The 23951-nt window shown below is 43.4% G+C and overlaps 1 protein-coding gene across 1 annotated transcript; it reads right to left on the reverse strand.

Moving 5' to 3' along the window:
* Positions 1-11380: 11380 nt before the first annotated feature.
* lhx5 (LIM homeobox 5) lies at positions 11381-21619 on the reverse strand. Its single transcript, XM_068335293.1, has 5 exons — positions 20718-21619; positions 18710-18933; positions 18026-18303; positions 15765-15930; positions 11381-11730 (listed from the first exon to the last, which is right to left on the reverse strand). Exons 1-5 carry the CDS (start codon positions 20888-20890, stop codon positions 11381-11383), a joined length of 1191 nt encoding a protein of 396 aa, XP_068191394.1. The 5' UTR covers positions 20891-21619.
* Between the last annotated feature and the right edge of the window lie 2332 nt (positions 21620-23951).

Below are 23951 nucleotides of genomic sequence, written 5' to 3' on the forward strand. Positions count from 1 at the left end.
ATAACTCTGAATTTATTACTTATTCAAGTTACAAACATTACAGTTACACATAAAAAGTATGTTTCTTTATTCCTCTATTATAACAAATTATTTTAATTTGTCAGGTTATTAAACCCACAGAACTCCATCAATCAAGGATCAAACTATCAATGAATAAAGAAAAGTAACGTGAAACACAAGTTAGGACATTAACTTTGTTCAAAAAGTTTTTGTCAATCTTAAAATGGGATTAATTACTGCATTGTGGGAAATGTAGTTTTGCTCAAAGCACACTTTTAACCAATTTATTAGTAGACACTCTGACCTTTTATGCTCTCACGGGCCACATAAAAATGATGTGGCGGGCCACATTTGGCCCCCGGGCCTTAAGTTTGACACTTGTCATTGTAGGTCAGCCACGATGTCACAGTAGGGACAGCACCTCCTCCAGAGGAGACATGAGCTTAGAACCATCGATCCTCTACATCAGGGGTCTCCAAACTTTTTCCCGTAGGGGCCACATGGAACAGTTTGGAACACAAATCGCAGTGGTGCCTAAATGTAAACATTTATTGTCTTCTGGAAAGTCGTGGGTTAAATGTACTGGTCAGAACCAAGAAGAATTGTGAACTGTTCTGGTAGTCGTCCTCGTCCTCTCACCAGAGCAGCACGGCGGCGCAGCGGTAACGCTGTGGCCTCACAGCCAGGAGGTCTGGGGTTCAAACCCCACTGAGGGCCTCTCTGTGAGGAGTTTGCATGTTCTCCACGTGTCTGGTGGGTCCAAAAACATGCGCATAGTTAAAGATAAAATGATCATAGGTGTGAAGGAGGGTGAGAGGACACACCTGGGGGGTCATTGTAGTGGGAATTGGTTCTAAACCTGGTTACACAAACATTTTGGTCAGTTCCTCCACCTGTGAACCCATAAATACAAGTTCCAAACCAAATCCAGCAGCTGAAGGTTTAGCTCAGAGAGATGAGAGGAGGAACTCAGACCTGAGGTTATGGGTTCAAATCCCACCCCTCCCTTCATTTTTCATGTTGTTTCCTGAACGACGAAGACAAATACGCCCGGAGAAAAGGTGTGAGCGTGAAGGAATCGGTAGCGTGGTGGGTTAGCCCGTAACCATTTGAGCCCCCGGTGTCACATTCAAGTCCCAACCCAGCGCTGCAGGTTCTGGATCAAAACTGTGTCTCGCAGTAACGAGGCCCGGGGGGGGCCGTGTCCCCTCCGCGTTGTGTGGACTATAGAAGGAGAGGGTTATGGAGCCCTGAGCCAGAAACGGCTGACCTTTTACTGCTTTCATGAACAACATTTTAGATCTTCAGGTGAGTGAGAGCAGCTGCCGCCAGGCGAATAACGTTCCGATGACGTCAGGATTGTAGGTAGTGCTCCTACCTTTACGTTTTTGTGAAGAAGAACCTGTAACGTGATGAATAGAAAAAACCCTGCTGATATTTTACTATCATGACCATGAAGTAACATCTACTAGTTAACTGAATGAACAGGATGGAGACACTATTGATGAAATAGATGAGAACCTCTCTGGGATCTACAGAGAGAAAGGCCTTGGACATTAACTTCCTGTTGGACGTTTACTTCCTGTTGGACGTTAACTTCCTGTTGGACGTTAACTTCCTGTTGGACTGACCGACCGTTCTGTCGGGTCCAGGAGGCTCATAGATCTGTCTGCAGCTCTCATCAACTTCACAAAGCAAACAAGAAACCCAACTAAGTGATACTGGGGGGTCTTCTTCTGCGACTGTTCAATTTGTACCAAATGTGGAGGCGGGCCCATTCCGGCCTGCGGGCCTTAGTTTGGGGACCGCTGCTCTACATGATCCACCAGTTCCAGGATGGATCACTGTTACAACCCAGCTTGTTGAAAAGAGTTGTAACAAGAAGAAACCGATTTAAAGGGTTAACGTAAAAATATTTAATAAACCAGATTATCTTAATCCCTGGACGGGGTAAAGGTTTTCAAGATTAACTAAAGGGCCAAAGGATGCTGCTCAAACAAAGGAATAGAACCACAAGAGGACCGCTGGACTCCTCTGGAAATTACTAGTAAAGTGAAAACAAAACCCACAAAGTAATCTGATTACAGTTGTACTACAAAAGTGCTGAGCACCCCCCCCACTCCTAACACTAACACAATCCAGTGCCTGCCTGCAATCCACAGTGACTAACTCGGCCCACTCTTCACAATGTGGTCACAAGTTTGGTTCAAACATCTCATCTCCAGGAGCAAACGAGGCAGATTGTCTGTGAGGAAACAGCCCCCCCCAGGTCTGAACAGCTGAAGACGATTTGAGGACTCCCGCTCTGATTGAGGAGAACACTCTGCACCAATCAGGAGCCGGGGACGGAACAGGTGGAGTGGGCGGAGCCAGGACTGAAGGCTGGTGAAGCGTTGAGAGGAGAGAACCAAACAGAAACACACACACGCCCATGCAAACCCATAACAATCACTAACAGTATTATTAATGATGGGGGGCCACTGTGTTTATATTAACACAAAACAATCTTTAACACAAATCTAGCTGCAGGCTTTGTCGGCTCCGATGCAGGCTCCAGGCGGACCCCGCTCCAGGTCGATCAGTTCAACACAAAACACCTCCAAACCGTCACAACACATTGAACACAGTGTACATTATTTAATGATTAAATGAATAAAGCAATATTTTGTTATGGCTCTGTCAGTAACTTCAACAGGAAACATTAATATCGAGATAAACGCATAAATGACATTGAACTGAAAATGCATTATTGCGCTGCTCTATGATCCCACCAATCACTGCTTTTAAATAATAAAATAAATAAATACATGTAAATCAAATCAGTTGTATTTTTTCTCATGGCTCTTATCTGCAAGTAAACCTGAGTCCATTCAACTGAAATAAATATAAATAAAATACAAAAACCTATGGAACACAGACAAAACGAAACTTCCTTCAAGGAGACATCACGTCTTGTGACTCTGACCCCCACCTGGTTTAAACCCCCTGCTCTCAGCGTCCACCTTCCTGTCATCCATTTCTGAGATGGGGGGGGGGGTAACTAAATCCACCCTCCGCTCTGACTGCTGACAAACAATGAAACCAAAGCCCTCTTGCTGTGATGCATTCACTTCCGCTACCGTTGCATTGTGGGGAATGTAGTGTTGGTGCGTGCAAAACACCAGCGGGCGGATGTGACCTGCGGGACGGTTCTAATAGCACTTAAATAAATAATAATTCATCACGGGCCGGATCTGTCCCGCGGGCCTTAACTTTGACATGTGTATTTTAGAGGCTTCCATAGTGGAAAAGGTGTCTTAAAATCTCACAACATCTCTTACATGTTGCCTTCAGGTGCCTCTAGACGGAGAAATGTTCAGTTCCATGATCTGGGTGTGTTTTTATGACTGTGGTGTAAATAAATCCTCTTTTCACCAGAAGTTCTGCTGCTTTTATTGCTCCGCGCCTCCCTTGTGATATTGAACTGTTAACAAATAGGAGAAAGTTCACGACTAGAATTTTATTATCTGTTCCTTTAAGAGGAATTAAAAAGATCCAGGACGCCTCCAGATTTTTTTTTTAAGCCAACCCTCTGCATCTGAATGTGAAACGAATTCACCAGTCAAACATCTGAGAGAGAGAGAGACAGAGAGAAATAAAACCACGCTGTAAAATTAGTTTAAGGTGGGGCTGAAAGTGTCACCACATCAGACCACAAACAGGTGTGCCCTGACTCCGTGGTGCCTTTTAACGCGTTCATTCAGTGAAACCATTACGCAACATCCAAACAAGTTGGTGCAGCTCCGGTCGCGCTTTTCGCTGCGCGGACGCGGAATCCCGCAGGCGATAATTACAGGAACGCGTACAGCTCTTTATGTCTTATGTCAAGATTTTCTTTCTTCTTCTTCTGCTTCAAACAGACGAGATTTATTTGCAGGTTTCCTTTGAACTCACATGAAGCTCCTCGACTTCAGACGCGCTTTGCGTTAAGAAGAGAACTGAGTCTGAGCGCGTCGTCAACAGCAACGGTTAGTTATTAAATAAGTCACGTGTTCCTGCGTTCATGGAGCGAAGGTCACGTGGTTGACAAGGCGATAGCGTCCATCCAACCTTGCTCAAACTAATTGCTGAGTAATGGCAAAAGGTAAAAGTTTCAAAATCTCCAGGTGGCCTCCTGCTGGCCACATGCGTCATGCGCCAGGGTCAGGTGTCTGTTGGAGCTGGATGGATGGATGATTCATTATATTAATAAGACGCCTTTCTTCTGCTTTCAGCAGCAACACTCTAAAGTTATGTGAGAACTCAACAAATACAGTTAACAGAGAAGTGACTGTTGCACAAACGAGTCCGCCGCCTGTCGCCTGTGTCACCACTTCCTGTCCTCCCCATTCTGCGACAGCGAGGTTAGCCTGAAGGCCTTTCTATCCAAAGGTCACCGCGCCTCCTCCTCCTGTCATTCAGGAACGGAACGCTCTGTGTCAGATCAAGTCAAACAGGTCACGATGACCCGAATCAGCAGGATCGAGCACGCAAACACAAAACACTTCCTTTTCTACGGTTTCACATTAACTGAGGTTTTACACTCGAGTGGAATTCTGAGATGCAGCTGAAGTTTTTCTGCTGCCTCGTCTAAACGTTATCAGAGTCACCGGTGACGTTTGATAAGATACGATTCACACCTTTAAAAGAGAAAATCAAATTATACCAGCACCTAGCAACCTAACGGATTCTGTTAGATTACTCACAGAATTGTCAAAACATAATTAAAAGTTTGGAATGTAAAGTCTTATTTGTGAATGTACTGCAGAAACTGAATTATTAGTCTTTTTATTTTTGTTCCTTTATTTAAAAAAAGAATCAGTATTTTCGCTTTTAATGCTTTAATTACAGTAATTACAGTAATATAAATATGAATGCGATATGTTTTATTCCATTCTATTATCTGCATGATGGCATGTATGGAATCTTTCCTACAGAATTCACTTCATTTCAGTCGTAAATTGAAAAGATCAAACTTTCTAAAGGAGATAAAACTCCATGCATGGAGAATAGAGAATAAAGGAAATTATTTTCTGTGACTTTTCTCAATTGAGCTGCTCACATTTAGACTCATGTCTGTTGTTTTTTTAAAAATGTCTTTATATTGTTTCATTCCCTGACCTTGATATCAATATCTACGAGTTCTTCATGGATTATCAGGATTGAAAAGATGCTTTACGCACACCTGGATAGCAACACTAGGTTCTTTTCTATTGTGTGTGCGTGTGCGTGCAGTGACGGTATGAATCCATTTGGTGGCGCTGTGGTCGTTCGTCTCAGAGGATCAGCAGCTTCTCTTTTGTCTGATGACTCCTAAGAAAATAAAGGAAGGTGGACGTGAATACAAAAAAAAAGAAAAGAATTACATCAAATTTATAGTAGAATTGAAGAAAAAAGAGAAATAAAGTCATAAATAAATGTTGTTTTACTTGGTTCTCTTCCCTTGTGTGTGTTGTAAGTGTTTTATTTGATGTGTGTGATTTTAGTTTAATATTAACACAGTGATGACAGAATCCGTCTGCTTGCTGATGTGTGTGTGCGTGTGTGAGTCAACATGTGCGTGTGTAAGCTGTGTGCTAATACAAGTCTGGTATCTTTACACTGCTGACTAAATACAGTCGGTGTGGGGTGAGGCCATTCTTCTGCTCTGATTTTGATATACGATCTTATTCAGCGGCTGATAAGCAAAATAACCATCGGTCACGACGTGTCCAGACGCCGCCCACCTGGATGCACAGGCCGCCGCCCTGACAGCTCCGGCTATGCATGGTTTACCTCTCTGTTCATTTTATGGTGTGCATGTCTCACTTTATGGCATCCATCTATCTAGTAAACCTTGAAAAGGCTGTTGAGGGTGAGAATAAATCTAAGGGTGACACCCTGACAGTCCCTGATCTGCCTGTCCATGTTGCCTGAAATCTCTTTCGGCAATCGTAACTCTGCTTTCTCACACATTCTGACACACACACACACAGGCTGAAGCTCAGCCTGTGTGTGTGTGTGTGTGTGTGTGTGTGTGTGTGTGTGTGTGTGTGTGTGTGTGTGTGTGTGTGTGTGTGTGTGTGTATGTGATATCAGATAAACCTCTAATGTCACCTGTCAGGGTGCAGCCGACAAAGGAATGTACAAAAATACTGCAGCTTTTGAGGAAGAATGAGGAGCTGTGATTTACTCTGAGTGTGTGTGTGTGTGTGTGTGTGTGTGTGTGTGTGTGTGTGTGTGTGTGTGTGTGTGTGTGTGTGTGTGTGTGTGTGTGTGTGTGTGTGTGTGTGTGTGTGTGTCTGTGTCTGTGTCTGTATGTGTGTGTGTAATTAATGGTGTGTTCCTCCTCCTTATAGGGTAAGAGGCTTTCCCCACCCCAGGCGGTAAAAGAGTAGGAGGGGAGAGAGAGAGAGAGAGAGAGAGAGAGAGAGAGAGAGAGAGAGAGAGAGAGAGAGAGAGAGAGAGAGAGAGAGAGAGAGAGAGAGAGAGTGAGAGAGAGAGAGAGAGAGAGAGAGAGAGAGAGAGGTACCAGTGATGGAACATGCTGCAGTATGCATGCCAGACCAGTAGGTGGCAGTGTAGCGTTACAACATGAGCACAACAGAATATGCATGCTTGCATACAATTAAACTAAAAACACAACTCCGTTGGCCGTCGCTGTGGTTCTTGTTGTTGATGCACATCAACCATGAAATGATCAATTCTGTTCTATTTCAGCGTCTGATTGGACGAGGAATCTGCATGGGATAGCGAATGACTGAATGGTTTTGTCACGGTTCATATTAATTGCATTTTTCAGTTGTGTCTTCACAATTTCACTCTTTATTTTCTAAAAAAAAACAAAAAAACGCCGTTAGTGTTTTGGCAGACGGCCAAACAACAATAAAGGGTTACCTGTGTGCAGAAAAACATTGTTGTGTAAATGGACCCTTATTGAACGAGAGCCCATGTTGTGATGCCAGTAGAGGTCTTCTGTGTGTGTATATGAATGTGTGTGTGTGCTGTTTGTGTGTGAATGTGTTGGGGGAGGGGGAACAAGCGAGTGATTTATAACAGCTACTCCAGGTCTCTCCTCTCTCCCACAGCAGCGCCGCAAACACATCCATTACAAAATACTGATGTTAATGGGATTGTCTTGTGTGTGTGTGTGTGTGTGTGTGTGTAAGTGTGTGTGTGTGTGTGTGCGTGCATGTGTGTGTGTGTGTTCATGATACAGAGGTTGCACAAGTGTGAGTGCGCACCTTTATGTGTGTGTGTGTGAGAGTGATAACCAGATGCTACTGGGTGAAAGGAAGGTGAAGGTTACTGGGGTTGTTTCGTGGCGGTTCACGTGTGTTCAAGACCAACCACAAGTTTCATGGCACACGTGTGTGTGTGTGTTTATATGTGTACATGTATATGTGTGTGTGTGTGTGTGTGTTATAGTATATTTGCTCATGGTGCGCTAGAAAACCGAGAAACTTGCAAGAAAACCTGTACTTTTCTGCATCGGTGCATCAAAATAGCGACAAAAGCGTCCTGGTTGACGTTTACGTCACTTTAAACAATGTCAGTCATCATAAGGTCAAAGGTCACACATCTTTACAATGACCTGGTACCTGAGCGGAGAATATGAGTCAAAATCACCATGGTAACAGAAGCTCCTGTACAAAGTGCAGCCTTAACAGCACGTTTGTGAATACTCATGTACTGCTATGGTACATCCACTAGAGGGAGGTGAAGAGTCAACAGCTGGTGAGGAAGAGGAGTTTTATCGCTTTTTCATATTCTTTTTCCCACGATTGTGTCCTAGCTACCATGAATTGCGACCACACCGCCCCCTGGCGATTTCTGGTTGTATTGCTTTGTTTTGTTTGCATCACAGATTTTCGTAAAAACGCTCTGAACACCCAAAATACATATGAAACATTTTCACCTACGATATAAATGGGCCTTTAAATACGTCATCGATGGCGAGTAAAAGCACAAAAAAGGTCAAAGGTCACACATACAATCATTATGCCAACGGGAAGCAAGATCTTCAGCCTTATGGGATCAATTTTTGGGATCTTATCAATATGAATCTCAGGCAGCATCGTGTTGAATATCTACTGCTGAGTTGATTTAAGACATACAAGGTTCCAAAAAAATAAATAAAGCCTCGATCCAAGACTCTTTCAATATTTTTTACAATTTTTTTTCTATTATTTACATTTATCATTTTAAAATATCCTGGAATACTCATTTTATGTGCATGCGATGACAAAATAGGGATTTTTAAAACACTCTGGGACACATTTTGGAATTGGCCGTGGTATTCCAGGATTAAAATTCACTGCGATCCCCGTCCTTAGCATTCACACACAGTGTCTGTCTCCTCTCACATTACCCTTTACATTAAAACCGGTCAGGGGGAAAATTACTGCAGACCTGGGCCACCGTCTGCCCACCTGGCCCCACAGCTAGAGGAGGGGATAAAGAGCAGGATAAGAGGATGAGGAGGTGGAGGTGTGGGGGGGGGGGGGTCAGAGGGACCCTGTGAGGGACGGGGCCGCCCAAATGGAAGCCATGCAAGGAGAGGATTTCTGGTTTGTGCCTTCAGACCTCAGAAAAAGTCCCGACGCCGCTCCTGTTAGCACCGCGAAGGGAGGAAGACGAGGGTTTCTGCTGATGTTACATTTGAAAATAACAAATATAGATTAAGAATTCATCTTAAAACTTCTGTCATCAATAAACCTCATATCAACAATCATCTTTGTTTTCATTTATTTGTCAGAAAATCACATTGCTAAAGAACAAAGTCTTAAAGACCGCAAACACAGAGAATCATGCTAGTGCGCTACATGGCGGTTCTATGTTGTAAAAAACGTCACCATCGCAAAACAAAACGGCGTTGATGTCTTTTTTGAAACGGTGGAATAACATCATTTAACTCTCCCTTGAAGTGGAAAAATTTAATTGCCGAAAATATTTTTTTAAATAGTATTTCTAAAAAAAGTTCCATTAATCTTATTTTTACGTGTTCTCTAATAACTTAACTGTTGTTTTTTTTTCTAAAATCGATTTTCCCACAACAAGCGGCTGTTTTTTATCTAGCATTAACAGCAGGTAAGCGGGAGTTGATGTTGCTTTTCGCGCCTCTTTTAAGTGGCTTACAATTATAATGCGAATCTTTACCTTTTCAGTAAAATAAGGTGATTATCACTTTCGCCAAACCAGTGATGTTTTCTGTCGCCGGTTTGTTTTTTAGCGCTATTCCACAAAAACTACCAGACAGATTTGACTTAAAGTGAGTTAAATTTTTAAACTGATGTTGATACCAATAAAAATATAAGAGCAGGTTTAGGAGTCGTGTAATTAGTCGTGTGATCATCTTCTAAAAACATAACATGATTTAGTAAATCATAATAAAGCGCATAATAAAGCGCTAACTCTTATTTCAATGCATAAAATTGACTTTTTTTTAGATGTGCAAGTTCTCTATTAGGGATTAATATAGTATAATGAGATAAAAAATAAACATAAAATCAGCTTTTTCTGATTGAGATGGAGCTAATTAAAATAAAAAGGTGGATAGCATCACGGTGCATCATATTTAATGAGTTTTCTTTTTAAATCCTTCATCTGATAAATTACACATTAGCCGATATGAATATAAAGCACAGGATACTTATGTAGTGGTGTCAAAAGGGTGATGTTTCCATCTAAAACGTGATGATATTGAAATAGAACATGAAATGGAATTTAAATATGAGATAATAAAAAGTACTCAGTTACTCGTCATCGCTGGTGGAAGCAGGAAATAGACTCCGAGAAGGAAAGTCAGGTCTTCAAGTAGTAAGAGAAAGTTTTATTACCAGTGCTATTTACATAGAAATAATACAGCCTTACCTCCCTTACATTCACACTCACACACACACACACACACACACACACACACACACACTCACACACATGCGCGCAGTACATCAGAAATAAGACACATTCTGTCTAGATCTTATACAACAGTCAAAGGAAATCATGTCAGAACAGAATCAACTCAATTGGAGGAAACAAAGATGAACGGATATGAAATGAAAACCAAAACAACTGCAGGCAGTTTTTTGGAATGAGAAACATCTTGTGCTGCACGTCTCCTTTTTCTTTTCTAGGAGGCGAAATTAAAAAATGTTGTTTCTCTTAATCTTCCATAAAACCGATGAAGCTCAGCCCTGAAAACTCCAAATAATTCATGGGCTTTACGTGGGGGAGGGGAGGTTGGGATGGGGGGGGGGGTTCTGGTCCGCCGTGCAGAGACGTCGACTCGGCGCCTCTTCGTTCTGAATCCGACGCGTTTTAAGGCCACTAGATGGCAATGAGCCCTCTACGGCAGACGGCGGTAATGTCACAGATGTTGCCTGCCCCCTCGTTTGCTTTGTCTCTTTAGAGGAAGGAGACCTCAGCTGTTGGAGGAGATTCTCCATTATGGGTTCAATGCTCTTTTGAAAATCATTTCCATTAAAACATGTTTTTTAATAGGGACAATAACAAAAGGAAGGTCAGGTGAAGCGGAGCAGAACTATCGGAGCCGGCTGCACTGGTGCACATGTGTGCGCGAGCACAAGTGTACACGTGGTGAAAAAAAATGGGAAAGACATCCGTCTCAAGAGCCGCGATCAGGAACACGTTTTTGTGCATTAAGAGACTTACAGCTGAGATGGGTTCTAAAGGGAATCTGTCGGTTCTCACGGAGGTTTAAAGCAGCATTTTGAATATTGAGGGTAGTGTGTGTCGGTAATTTTGGAGAAACAGAATAAAATTTTTTTTTAAAGTTTTGCTTTGAAGCAACATTTTAAAGAAAAAATATGTTGAGAAATCAGAATTAAAGATGTCCCCTTTGGCTTTTCTCTCTAACGGCGTGTTCACACCGAACGCCAAGAAGATTTTTGGCAAAAACGAAGCCAAAGACGCGAGAAGATGCTGGAAAAATGTTAACTTTTGAGATCGGATTTGTCCAGCATGGAACGACGATTTTCTCGACTCGACTGACCCAAAGATCCTTTGGTAACATTCTTGTTGGGAATAACGACGTAAAAAAACTTGCTTTGCGTTCCGTGTGAACCCGGGAATGCGTTCTGAGGAACCTTTGATAACATCGGGGAGAAGTATTTTTGCTGGATGGAATCGCGACTTTTTTAAATTTTAAATAATTCAAGTCCGGTAATCCAGGAAGGGATATGCTTTGGAAAGTCTACTGGGCGGCCAATCCTTCCAGGGAGGGGTGCCATTCCATGTCCGTCAGTTGTGAAAATCAGCCGTGACTCCATGGAATCTCAGCCGGACCCTTGGCTCCACAGTTCGTCCCATTCGTCCTGAATGAACTTTAGGCTTCCGCCCACGAATGGTCCCTGCTGTTTGCCCCCTACCAGGCTGTGCTCTCCCCCATCTCCTGGCCTTGGTGGGACATGGGGGCACTGTAGCTGGAGTTACTAGCCAAGGAGAACGGGGGGCTGGGTCCGCCTCCGTAAGCCTCCCCGGGGACGGCTTGCATGGAGCTCGGTAAGCTGGGCTCCGGACTGGGGGTCTCTGCGTGGGAAATCATGTCCGTGAACCTTTGGTCGTCTGACGGGTGGTGGCCCGATCCCTCCATGGCTCCAGGGCCAGAGCCCAGGATGTAGGGGGAGTCGGCCGGAGACTGCGCCTGCGAGGACGGGGGTCCGTGGGGGAAGAAGTCGTAGTTACTTCCTGGTCCATAATAGTCACCTTGGTATTCTGTGGAGGGGAAAAGGAAACAGGAAGTTAGAGTTTTAAAGACTTTGAATATGCATAAAAACATCCCAACCCCACTCAGGAGACACACACACACACACACACACACACACACACACACACACACACATACATACACACACACACACCTCAGTCTAAGTGCTGACATTGATCATGTCCAATTTCCAACCAACCGGTCTCCAGAAGCCTCATTTGAGTGTATAAACAACTCCACACCTCTCCACCTCGGTTCTCTCGCCTTTTACACACCGCATGCGTCCCCCCCAACACCCGCTCCTCACCCCCACCGCCAACCACCCCCCACCTCTACCACTCATTCAGCTCGCACTCATCCGTGCCCCTCGATGGATTCCCCCGCTGAAACTTCTTGATTTGGATGAGGAACTCCGAAATGAGATTCCAGCCTCCCGGCGGGTCTGATGCAGCATCCAGTAACACCCCACCCCCCACCCCCCAATCCACCTCCAACCTCCACCTCCTGAGCTGCACACATCACACTCCATTATTCCCAGCATGCCGTTCGGCTGGGTCCATTATCACTTAACCTGACTATTGTTTTTCCGATCAGTCGTTTAATTATTTGGTCTTTAAAACACAGGGAAGGGACGCAATCTGTTGCATCATCATATTGATGAAGTCATCAATCCTAATCCGGTGTCGTTGCATTTTTTGGATTATCTTTGCTCTCCTATAACAGCCGATTCTCTCCGTTTTCCCAGAATTCCAGATTTGCATCAACCTCATCCGTGTCCGTTTGTTTGCCGGTCGGCTGGACCGTTATCGGCGTTACAGTCGGACTCCAGGATGGGTGGATGACGTCAAGGCTAGGCGGATGGATCGGGCGTGGTTCGGTTCTAGGTCCACACATAAATAGTCATCGTGTCCGACTCTGAACGCCTCATCGTGGAATATTACGTAACATCCACACAGCTGAGAAGCAGCGATGGGAGGTTCTCCTTCCTGAGTTCTCTATGACGTCCAGCAGGGGGCGACACCACTGGTTTCAAAAGTCCTGTACATCTTATGGGAGAATGAGTCTCATTTTCACTTCATTTATCATCTTATCGAACATTTTCCTGATAAGTTCAGGGTGTCGGCCTTTAGCTTAAAACTTTCACGACAAAATATTGATTTTAGATTTTTTTTTTCCTATTTAGAGGAAAACAGGCAATAAAACTTTGTAATTAACAACTCATTAGGTTTTGGGATCAATACGTAAAATGCTGCCCTAATCCTTAATTTTTTTGTGTAGTATTTAAAATGTTTTAATATTCTTACATGATCTATATCCTTTTTGTTATCTTTCATCATTTCTCTTTCATTTTTTTCCTCATCTTTGCTGTTTTAGTGTCCATCAGCCCCCCAATTTCAGTTTAAGAATTAAAATTTCATTCAACTCACAAAAGTCAGGACATTTTAATATAGCCATAAAGCCGTCCAGTAGATGAGGTCACAGCAGGGGGGGCGGGGGGGTCACACGACAGGTTCAGCCTCTGGAGACCATGAATTCTAGTAACCCCACCTGCTGCTCAGCAGCGCTGGGTAATTTCAGCTGTGATCTATTATAATTCTGTCTTTTGAAACACAAACTTCAGGTTAAATCCCTTCCCTTGAGCGACGCTTGATTCACGCCTGACGTCTTTCTTGTCTCAAAACGTTCAAAGTTGTCGCAGCCTTGGCTTCAAGGCGCTGCAGCACCAGCTGACATATTAGCGACAGAACGCAGCCCAAATTCCTTGCTTCCATGGGAAATCTCCGGCGCACGCTGGGATTAACAAACATTCTCTGACACCGAGGGGTTTCATCCCTCAACTAATGTTTGATACCTGCAGGTGTTTCCGCATTTATCCCTCCGACACGGTGACATTCTGAAGAATTCATGACAGAATATTAAAGAGTCGCAGATTCTGTCACACAGGTTTTATTTGTCTGATTTCTGCCTCTAACCTGATACAGCAGCCGAAAATTTCCTTTCATTCGCACAGCATCAAAAAATACCGGCAACACAAGTAGAGTGTGAATAATTCAGGAATTATAAAGCCTTGTTGTGTTTAGTATTTTAACTTTCCAATTGTGGGGGCGCCAACAATGAAATCCCACTCATCAAATTAAACTAGAATCACCAGCAGACGGTGAGACGGGACTCTTCTATTCTCATTTTTGGGTGAATGGACCTCGTATTGTTTCGAAGCGATGAATCCATGAGCTTCCTAAGCCTTACTTATCAATTCTGATCTCAAGCATGACTCCAGCAGAAAATTATTTAGTGCATATATATATATAAAAATCTTCCTTTGACATGATTTTATCTCATCCAGACTTGTTTTGAGTGATTCTCCTGCTGGTTTTGTTGGCATCCAGTCACATCTGGGGCCTGCAGTTTCAGTATCCTCCTGCTAAACCTTCATTCCTGGGTTTTATTTGGGATTTCTAGCTCGTGGATGCTTCATGGATTGTCGAACACCCAACTTTCAATCAATGTTTTCACCTCATTCTCTGCAGGAACGCCACAAATTTACCAAAAAAAACCAAACAAAAAACGCCAAACGATTCTGGGGACGTCTGATGCTGAGGATCTGAAGATTATATTTATCGTTCAGCAGATAAAAACCTAAAGCAGCGATCCGATTCTCACGTAGTCACTCCACACGCCTGTGACAATACAAACGAGCCCCTGCCTGCGTTATTTCCAGCCGAGCCGCCGCCTTGAACTGAGATCGATCTCCAGATGTTCCTCTAGCACTTCCCCTTCTCCCACCATATGCTCCTCTCTCCTGCTTCAGCCTAAACATCCAGAATCTGGAACCAACAGGTGAGGCATCAGATAAATATATGGCTTAATTATAACAACCGCCTTTATGTTCTGTCGCACACGGCGTCTGAGAAATCATCAACAGAAACAATCAGAGCTGACATGACTTTCAGGCTAATTGTCTGATCTGACAAACAGACTCCTGCCAGCTCGGTCGACCTTGAGAAGAAGCTTGTGTTGTGGCCTCTGTGTGTGTGTGAGGAGGAGGAGGAGGAGGAGGGAACTATAATTACACTCATACATGCACACACACACCGTTACCACACACACACACACACAGGCATTCCTCCCTCTCAGCAGCATGAGGACGAAGATAAAGGCGAGCCGCCCGGCCCGAGCAGCGGCGCCACAAAAGGTGTGAAAGAAAGCGAAGAGAGGCGAAAACCAGGGATGATGGTTTTATTCTCCCTTTCCTCACCGTGTGTTTTTATTCGTCCTTCAGGTAGACATGCAGGAAATCACCCCCCCCCACCAACCCCCCCCCCCAAAAAAACAAAATAACCAGACTCCCTCACCCTGAATTAGCTTTCAAGCATTTTGTGATGTCACAAATCGACCTCATAGCTCCGCCTCCTCCAAGAAAAGAGATATCAGATACTGCTAAAGCTAAAGCTAAAGCTAATGGAAATTCTGAAGTTTATTATGATTGATTCTACGAGGAATGAGAATTTTGACCTATGCTCCGTCCTCATGTTCCTCTGAAATCCATTCAGTAGTTTTTAGCACACTTATGCTAACAAGCAAACCAGCAAACAAACAAACAAACAAACAAACCATCCTCACTGATACAGCCAGACGTCGATGTGTAGAATCTATTCTTTCTGTCTAAACTTTTAGGGTCATTATTACAAAGCCTTTTTCTTCCCTCAGCATCTGTGGAATCGGTCTCGAAGCGACACTTTCCTTGAAAGACATTTTTGTCCTTAATTCACAAATTACGGCTTTATTTCTAAGGAGTGAATCAATTTCTTTGAAACAGCGACTCTCAAAAAGTGAGCAAAGGTTTTCATCAGCGGAACGGCTTTGTCTGCTTCCATTTTACACCTTAAAGCTCCCCATTCTAAAAGCTAGCAGCTTTTGTAGCTGATTTGAATTGTCAAACTTTATTAACACATCTCTGAGCACTGACAGGAGCTGAGCTTTAGTGTTTTATTTATATTACAATAATTTGCATTTACTGTTACGATGATATTTAACTTCCTACCTCCGTAGTAGCCGTAGGCCCCCGGTCCTAGAATGTCCGGGTCCTCCAGCCGGCCCCCCAGAGGCCTCATCCTCCTCGGGCCCCTGAAGAAGGCGTGCCGCCGGGCCCCCAGGGCGCTCAGCTGCTTCATTCGTCGCTCTTTGGATCTTCTGTTCTGGAACCAAACCTGCGTTGGACCAGAGAGACGGGGGTCAAAGTCGTGTCCTCAAACCATAAATCAAGAGCAACTTTTAAAGTTTTTTTCCCCCTTTTTGGGAAAGATGAGTGAAAAATGAACACAAACATCTTTATTTACTGGAGTGTAAGTATCCCAGTCCTCTATAACCATTAATTATCAGAGATGCGACGAGTTGATCGATCCATGGAAAGAAAAAATGTTTCAAACTATTTTCTTAATTGTTTGAGTCATTTTTTAGGCAGAAATGTCAAATATTATCGGCCTCCAGCTCCTTAAATGTCATGATCGGCTTTTATTTCTGACATTAAAGGAAGAGTCTCAAGGTTTTGGACTGTCCACTGGACAAAAGAAGGAATTCTGGGGAAATATGAGGAGCATTTTCTCCTTTTTTCTTCCAATTAATCGACTAATTATCAAAATAATTGATTCTTAATGAAAACATTCATTATATGCAGGCGTATAAAATGACAAAAAAACACCTCCAACAAGAATCCATCAAAACAAAAAATCCACAAATGACAAGAAATGAAAGGAATCCAGCCTCTTATTTGTTACAAAAAAATAAAAATAAAAAAAATAAAAAACGGAGTCTTATAAATTCATCCTTAATGCGCTTCAGCTCAAGTTTGAATTAACAGCCAAAAGCCATAAATCAGAGCCTCTCATCACTGACGTTAAATAAACTGTCTGTGAAGAGGAACAAAGGAGGATCCCACAAACTACACACCATATGGAAGAATGTCTGCTTTATAAGCACATAACACATCTTGTTTCGCCTTTGCATCGCTGCTGCATAATGATGTGTGTTCACCCGGGCTCGGCTCCACCAGAGGCAGAATCCCACTGTGCTGCAGATTAACAAAACACACACACACACACACACGCACACACGCACACACGCACACACACACACACACACACACACACACACACACACACACACACCTAAAACCACTTAGGCTCTGTACTGCGTGCTCCAGCAGCAAAGGCGACACCTGCTTATTGAGAACAATCGTCTAACTGTAGGGTACATTTTTATGGAAATGCTGTCGCTTCCCTCGAGAGAGCGTTGCTTAGGGATTACGTACACACGCTGGAAGAAGCTGCGTGGCTCCCCGTGTTGAGAGCAATGGTATTTAACGCACAGCCAACGGAGACGGAGGATGAAGCGCACGCAGCCTCCATTTGGCTCCGAGCGTTACGCACGGTGATGGAGGACGCGGGGATGGAGGGATGGGTGGACTGTTTGTTTGAGTGGATGTGTGGATGACTTGCAGCGTATATACTAGGCTGCTCTAATAAGCAGTGGAGCAGGCTGTAAGTGAGTAAGAGCGGAGAGGTGGGAAAGGGGAGGGCGGTATGTAAATCTGTGAAATCAGCGATAATTACAGTGAGTGCACAAAAAGCCACATCACAGTTGGCAGAGATGGTGCTAATCCTCCTGACACAGTGTGCACCCAGACGCTGTGTGTGTGTGTGTGTGTGTGTGTGTGCGTGTGTGTGTGTGTGTGTGTGTGTGCGTGTGTTTGTGTGTGTGTAGGTCCACAACAGTTTTATTGCAAAGCATGTGTTCAGTTTATCCTTTACGAATCTAACGGGTGTCTGAACTGCTGACTGTACAAAATAATTAATACTATTTAATAAAAAAAACACACACATGCATCAATTAATTAGAGTAGTAGACATTAATGTGAAAGAATAAATGAACAGCTGCAGATTTAAATAGAATAAAGTGGAAATTGGTTCGAATTAGAGCAGTTATTTTTTTATTTGGGGTTTATATATATATATATATATATATATATATATATATATATATATATATAATGAAATGTTTTATAAAAAAATCATTTTTATCAAATAAAATTCAAACCGTGTGGGGTTTTATTATAATGTGACGTCAATCTGTTGTTTTAATCATGGATTTTACGCGTGAGAATATTGGACGTGAAATCAGGCCGTAAACGCGTGAACACTTCCCTGATTTATAAACCGTCATTTGTCTCCTCCCCCCACGCCCACGCCCCCCCCCCACGCCACACCACCTCCTCGTGTGCGCACAGCCCCACGCGGCTCGTCTCACCTGGATGACCCTCATGTTCAGGCCCGTCTCCTGGGCCAGCTGCTCCCGGATGTGCCGGGTGGGTTTCGGCGTGGCGACAAACGCGGCCTTTAACGTTTCCAGCTGCTTGGCCTTGATGGTGGTCCGGGGCCCCCGCCGTTTGGTCCCCGAGTTCTGCTCCTCGTTCTCAATATTGTTCGTTTCCTTATCAGAGGACGTGGAATTGTCAGTCTCCTTTATGTCGTCCTGAATCGGGTCCTGCAGATCCGGCGATAAACTCCTATCCGTACACGACGACACTGAAACAAACAAGAGGAAGGTCACGATCACGGGTGGAGGAGGGGGCGGGTGGTGTGTGTGTGTGTGTGGGGGGGGGGGCGGGTCCTGCTTTAATTAGGGCGTCAAAATAATTGAAAAAAAAAATATCACAAATTAAATCTTGTGTTGATTTTTTTTTTCTTCTTCCACTCGTTTTAATTTCATTTCAAATATTTCTTATTAGATTCCATCAAAATTTGCTGAAAAGAAAAGAAATATTTTCCACTCCTGTCAGAAAATAAAACCAATATTTTTCATATGAACATAAACATTTAAGAACCACAACCATCCCAATGGGTCCTGTGATGGAGGTAAATATTTGAAACCACTCATCCGATCAAATCCGAACATATTTATTAAAGAGTCTCGTGCCTCGTGATCGATTACCTGAGTTCAAGTTGACTTCCTTAATGGCTCCGGAGCTCAAATAATCTTCTTTGCACACGAACTTGTTTTCGTCGATCACGTAGAGCTCCTCTCCCGTGGACAGCTGCTTGTTACACACCATGCAGGTGAAGCAGTTCAGGTGGAACACCTTGGTGCGCGCTTTGCGCACCAGGTCGCTCGGAGAGATTCCCTGCAGGCAGCCCGCGCATTTGGTGCCAAACCGCCTGCGCAAAAAATTATTTAAAAAAAAAAGAAAGAGGAAAATGACTTTTATAATTCAAGTTTAGACCCACAAATCATAACAGCAGAGTCAAAACGGGCCTCTCAGAAATTACTAATGATTTTTTTTTCTCCATGTCTGAGATGATGATTCACTAAGATTAAAGATTTTTTAATTCTTCTTTTATTGAATTTAATTCGAGCAAGGCGCGCATAACGACGCGTCAGTCTCAAGGTTTGGCTAATTTCCATCTGAGGTCCTTGGACGGGTTAGAAATATTTCATGAATCCAGCATGATTCAAGGAAGCTTTCAAAGAAAACAAAGAAAGCAGAAATTACGTACATATTAATATTTAATCACTATTTTAATAAGACGCATTAACAAAATAAAACTACAGAAATGCCTTTAATATTATTATTAATAATAATCATTAATACGTCTATAAATAATGTTTTACTACGGACATTATTTTTACTCTGTAAAATATTTAAGAGGTAATTTATTCACCGTCACAGAGAGGAAAGCAAACATGGGCAGGCGGGAGTGTAACGGTATTAATAACAGAATTATTAGCTTTAATGGCGGCGGACAGAATTCAAATGAAATCTCTTCCTTTTTAAATAAACTGGAGGCAGAAAAGCCGCCCTGCTCTTTATTTTTGATGGAGCTGCTCTGACAATAACCCCACGCAAAACGTATTAGTGACAATCAACACATTGTAGCGTGGGATATATTATAGGATTAAGCAGAGTGGGAGCATTTTAGCGTGGAAATCTTCTCTTAATCCACATTCACCCCCGTTTAAAGTCTCATCAATTTGATACACAAAATAGTCCAAATCTGACAAATCATCCAGGATGGAGACAAAATGAAGATTTTCCTCCCAAGGAGCTTTTTTATTATTATTCTAAGGTTTATTTTAATTCTAAGGCTTGTTTTTTTATTATTATTATTCTGATGCTCGGGCCTGTGTTGTACCTGGTTTCCAGGCGGCCTGTCGGGGGGGGTTCTTAAGCCTTTGCACTCCTTCTGTGCAGCATTGTTTTACCTCTAATGTAGGCTTGTCTCCATTTGCAATGGTATCGCTTCACCGTCTCTCTTTCACATGCATGGCCAAGCCTCCCCGGGCGAAGGGGCACAACTCTACTTACACAACAAATGGACATATTAGGATGATTACTGTTTCGCCTGGCTAATGGAAGGCCATTTAAATCCACCGCTTGATGGGACCTGCGGTAATACGATGGTCAAGGCCGTCCGAGGCCAATAATAGCCCGGCCCGACAAAAGCCTAATGCGTCTTACATGTCATTAGACAATTTTGGGGAAAATAACTGACACACAAAATGAAAATGATGCTAAGAGAGCGCACCGGGACAAACAAGGGCTTCACTTATCAGTCAATTACAGCAAACCGGTTAATCGACTGATGGCTGTTTGGGTAAAAGTGTTGGACAATAGATAAAAGCGCAAAAACGCGCTAAATATTTTGGTGTCCTTTCCTTTTTAATGGCAGAGGCCACGTTAAAATGACCAATCATCTCTGTGGACTTTTTTTTTTTTTTTAAATTCTAGAGAGAAAAATCCTGACTTTTAAATTTAATTCGATGCTGAAATTTATTTTATTTGCCTGTTAATTCTATTTTATAACCTCTGACTCGGTATTTCCGCCCCAGCGCGCACAGAACTCAACTTAGAGCCGGTGGGGCCTCCTGATGGCCCCCTCCTCGTTTTCTAATTTTATGAATTTTCAACTGACATCTATTCTAAAGCCAAACTCTCTGTTACCTGAAGAAATCCATTTTGCAATAGAGCTTCCCATCCCTGGAGAAGCATTTCTCGGTCAGGTTGCAGTTGCACTCGCAGCACTGGACGCACTTGGCGTGCCAGGCTCGGTCCAGCACGTTGAGGAGGAACCGGTCCAGGATGGGCCGTTCGCACCCGGCGCAGAGGACCATCATGTCTCCGGCCTGCAGGACGCCGAGTGCCCACCTCCCGACACGGACTGCGCTGCTCGGACTGGGGCAAGCCGGGTCTACGCGGAACAACGTCTTGGCTCCGGGGAGGTGTTGCTGTCAAGGCGAGAAGTGGACGGACCTCCCGTGGGTGACAATCCCCACACCGTGGAGCGGCTGTAAGTCCCGGTCCTGTTCGGGTTTTCCCCACTCCTGTCACAAATCCACAATCCAGAGGAGAGGAGGAGATCTCAGCCGCTCCAGGTGACGGACTGCGTAACGGACGAACCGGACATGTTTTTCTCACATCATCAGTGGTTTTCTCCCGTTATCCGTCGCTTTGTTTGGCGGTCATTTCCTCCGGGTTCACCTCACGTTGCCACTTTTCAGCATCACTCCGGTTATCACGAGGTTTTTGCCAACGAGACGCGCGTCCTGCGCTCACATTGGACGACGCCCCCATTAATTCCCGTGCAAGCCAGAGCCAATCAGAGCACAGTTGTTATGGTTACACGTTCATAGCTGTAGCCTCCGAGCAAAAAAAAAAAAAAAAAAAAAAACCTGAATCACACGCCGTGCAGAAATACCGGGGGCCGTGGATGCTGGGTGTTTTCTCTCTCTGAGGGGGCCACAGCTGGAGGGCTTCACGGAGGGGTCAGGGAGACAAAGATGACTTTATCTGATACAACCTGTGAAAAAAAAAACCCCTCCCTGAACTTGAAAATTGACATCAACAAAAACAATAACATCATCATCATAAACAACAACAACAACAACAACAACAAATAAAGGTCAGGAAATACCTGCGCGACAGGAAGGGGAGGGCCCCAAATGAATGAGAATGTATGCAATGTTTGTAGGAGTAGCCGAACAAGGGCTAAAGCTCACAGTGTGTCTGTGCAGCCCGCGGGGGGGGGGGGGGGGGGATCGGGGGGGGGGGGGGGGAGGGGGTCTTTTCTCATGCACAAAGCTATTTACAGGGAAATGCGATGGATTATCTGGAGCCCATCAATAGGGAGAGCCCGGGCACCCGGAGCCGCAGCGGAGGGGCCACCGACCGGAGGGAACTCCAATATTTACCAACAGGCCGCTTTTGTTAGTTAGTGGCTTTAAGTAAACACGCAAAACGTGAATTCACGTGGGTGGAGGTGAGATTTGTTTAAGCGTGTTTCACTCCGTGTTAATGATGCAACGCTGGAATCACAGTAGGTGTGAAATCTAGCTCATTTCACACGATTGAAGGTTCGTCTGTCTGTCTGTCTGTCTGTCTGTCTGTCTGTCTGTCTGTCTGTCTGTCTGTCTGTCTGTCTGTCTGTCTGTCTGCCCATCTATCTAATTTAGTTATAACACATCATTAATCAATATCAATCTGATAAGTACTCTGATTAAAACAGTATTACTATAACAGATAATACCATATCTATAATAAATAAATATAATAAATAAATAAATAAATAAAAACACCACTTGAGTCGTTGGTTTAGTAAATTTTATCCTCACTGTGACAAATAAAGTTAAAAACAGTAAAAGAAAATGACCAGAATTAGACTTTAATTTTACACCTCAGTCACATCACCCAATCAGAGTTTGTTTATTTGTTTGTTTTATTTATTTGGTAGAACATATCTCAGTCAGGTGTCATCAGATTTTATTTACAGTCCATGTTGGGGGGTGGGGTGGTCTTGAGTGGGTTTGAATCCAAGGCCGATCCGGATGCAGATCCAGATCCAGGGTTCAGTTTTCCTTTCCTTCAACAAGATTCTGATTTATTTAACCATTAAGTCAATATTATTATTACTATTACTACTACTACTATTTCTAATAATAATAATAATAATAATAATAATAATAATAATAATAATAATAATGAGGACAAATGATGAATAATAATGGATCAATTTCATGATCCATCATTACATTGGTGGTATGAAACCACAGAGACGCCACACTACCATTAATTCTCTACAGGATTCTGATATATAAAGGAAAGCTGTTCTATTTATAATTAAACACATGATTCAAATCCTCCATATTGTTGCTCCTAACTCCTGCTGATTAACACGATTCCAGTCACATAATTTTTGTTTCCCCTTTCAGCATCCCGGGTATGACAGCGTTTGTCAAGGTCTTTGTGGAGTGAATGAGTTACCCAGAGCTGGAACACAGCGTCCACGAGAAAAAGGGAAAGGGCAGACAAAAAGCCCACAGTGGGAAAAAGAACATGTGGGCCAAACGAGTCCAATCACCTCTTGTTTGCCACATCATATTGTGCAAAAGAATAAAAAGCGGCCTGTTTGCTTTAGCTTTGACCGGCGAAAGCAAAGAAGGAGACTCACCTGTGGCGGGAAGGGGAGGTGACAGGGGGGGGGCTGTCTGTGGTTCTGACCCGCAGGAAGCATCAAGGCCGGCCAACGGCGCCTCAGAAGGAATCCTACATCACAAGACCACGTCTCACTTCATTCTGGAGGCAGCATTTACATATTAAATAGATTCTGACATGATGTTCCAGAGGACTGAAGAACCCTAACCTCAAATAGGTTAGAATAACGTGACACGGCATTTCATCCTAAAATCTATTTTTTTCCCTTTTGAGAAGCTCCTTTCATGTCTTTTCCTTCAAGGACTTCACCTCCGTTTGATGCTCTCCCCGTTGTTTTTTCAGGTCCCGTGTCAACCGTCAGCCTGCACAGGTTTGTAAAGACGACATGTTCGCGTCTCCTCTGCTCTTTATGTGTTTTTCATAAAGCAGGAGCTTCTCAGTTGGACCAAAAGCGTGAAACATTATGTTGAGAGCTGACCATTGGACACAAAGCGTGAAAAATACCCCAGTAAGAATGATAAATGTATTGAAAAAAATAAATCCTGATGCATTAATTTCATTCTTTATTCATGCTTTTTTCACAGTATCACCAAGTAAGCACTGACTTCAGACTAAGAGTCATTCCATCAGTGTTTCTATCAGCATAAAAGTCCTGAAATCCCAAGTTAAAAAAAAAGGAAAAAAAAGGCAATTATCTTTAACTTGGCATTAATTTTTTACATTTTGACAAATTCAAGTCTCGGTGCT

Source organism: Antennarius striatus, chromosome 15 (genome assembly GCF_040054535.1).
Source record: "Antennarius striatus isolate MH-2024 chromosome 15, ASM4005453v1, whole genome shotgun sequence".
NCBI classification, from domain to species: domain Eukaryota; kingdom Metazoa; phylum Chordata; class Actinopteri; order Lophiiformes; family Antennariidae; genus Antennarius; species Antennarius striatus.

Coding starts and splice junctions, on each gene's coding strand:
- lhx5 (XM_068335293.1), bottom strand. CDS start 20,890: ATGATGGTCCTCTGCGCCGGGTGCGAACGGCCCATCCTGGACCGGTTC. Junction 18,304..18,709: donor GGAAGTCAACTTGAACTCAG/GTAATCGATCAC, acceptor TGTTTGTTTCAG/TGTCGTCGTGTACGGATAGG. Junction 15,931..18,025: donor TGAACATGAGGGTCATCCAG/GTGAGACGAGCC, acceptor GGTCCAACGCAG/GTTTGGTTCCAGAACAGAAG.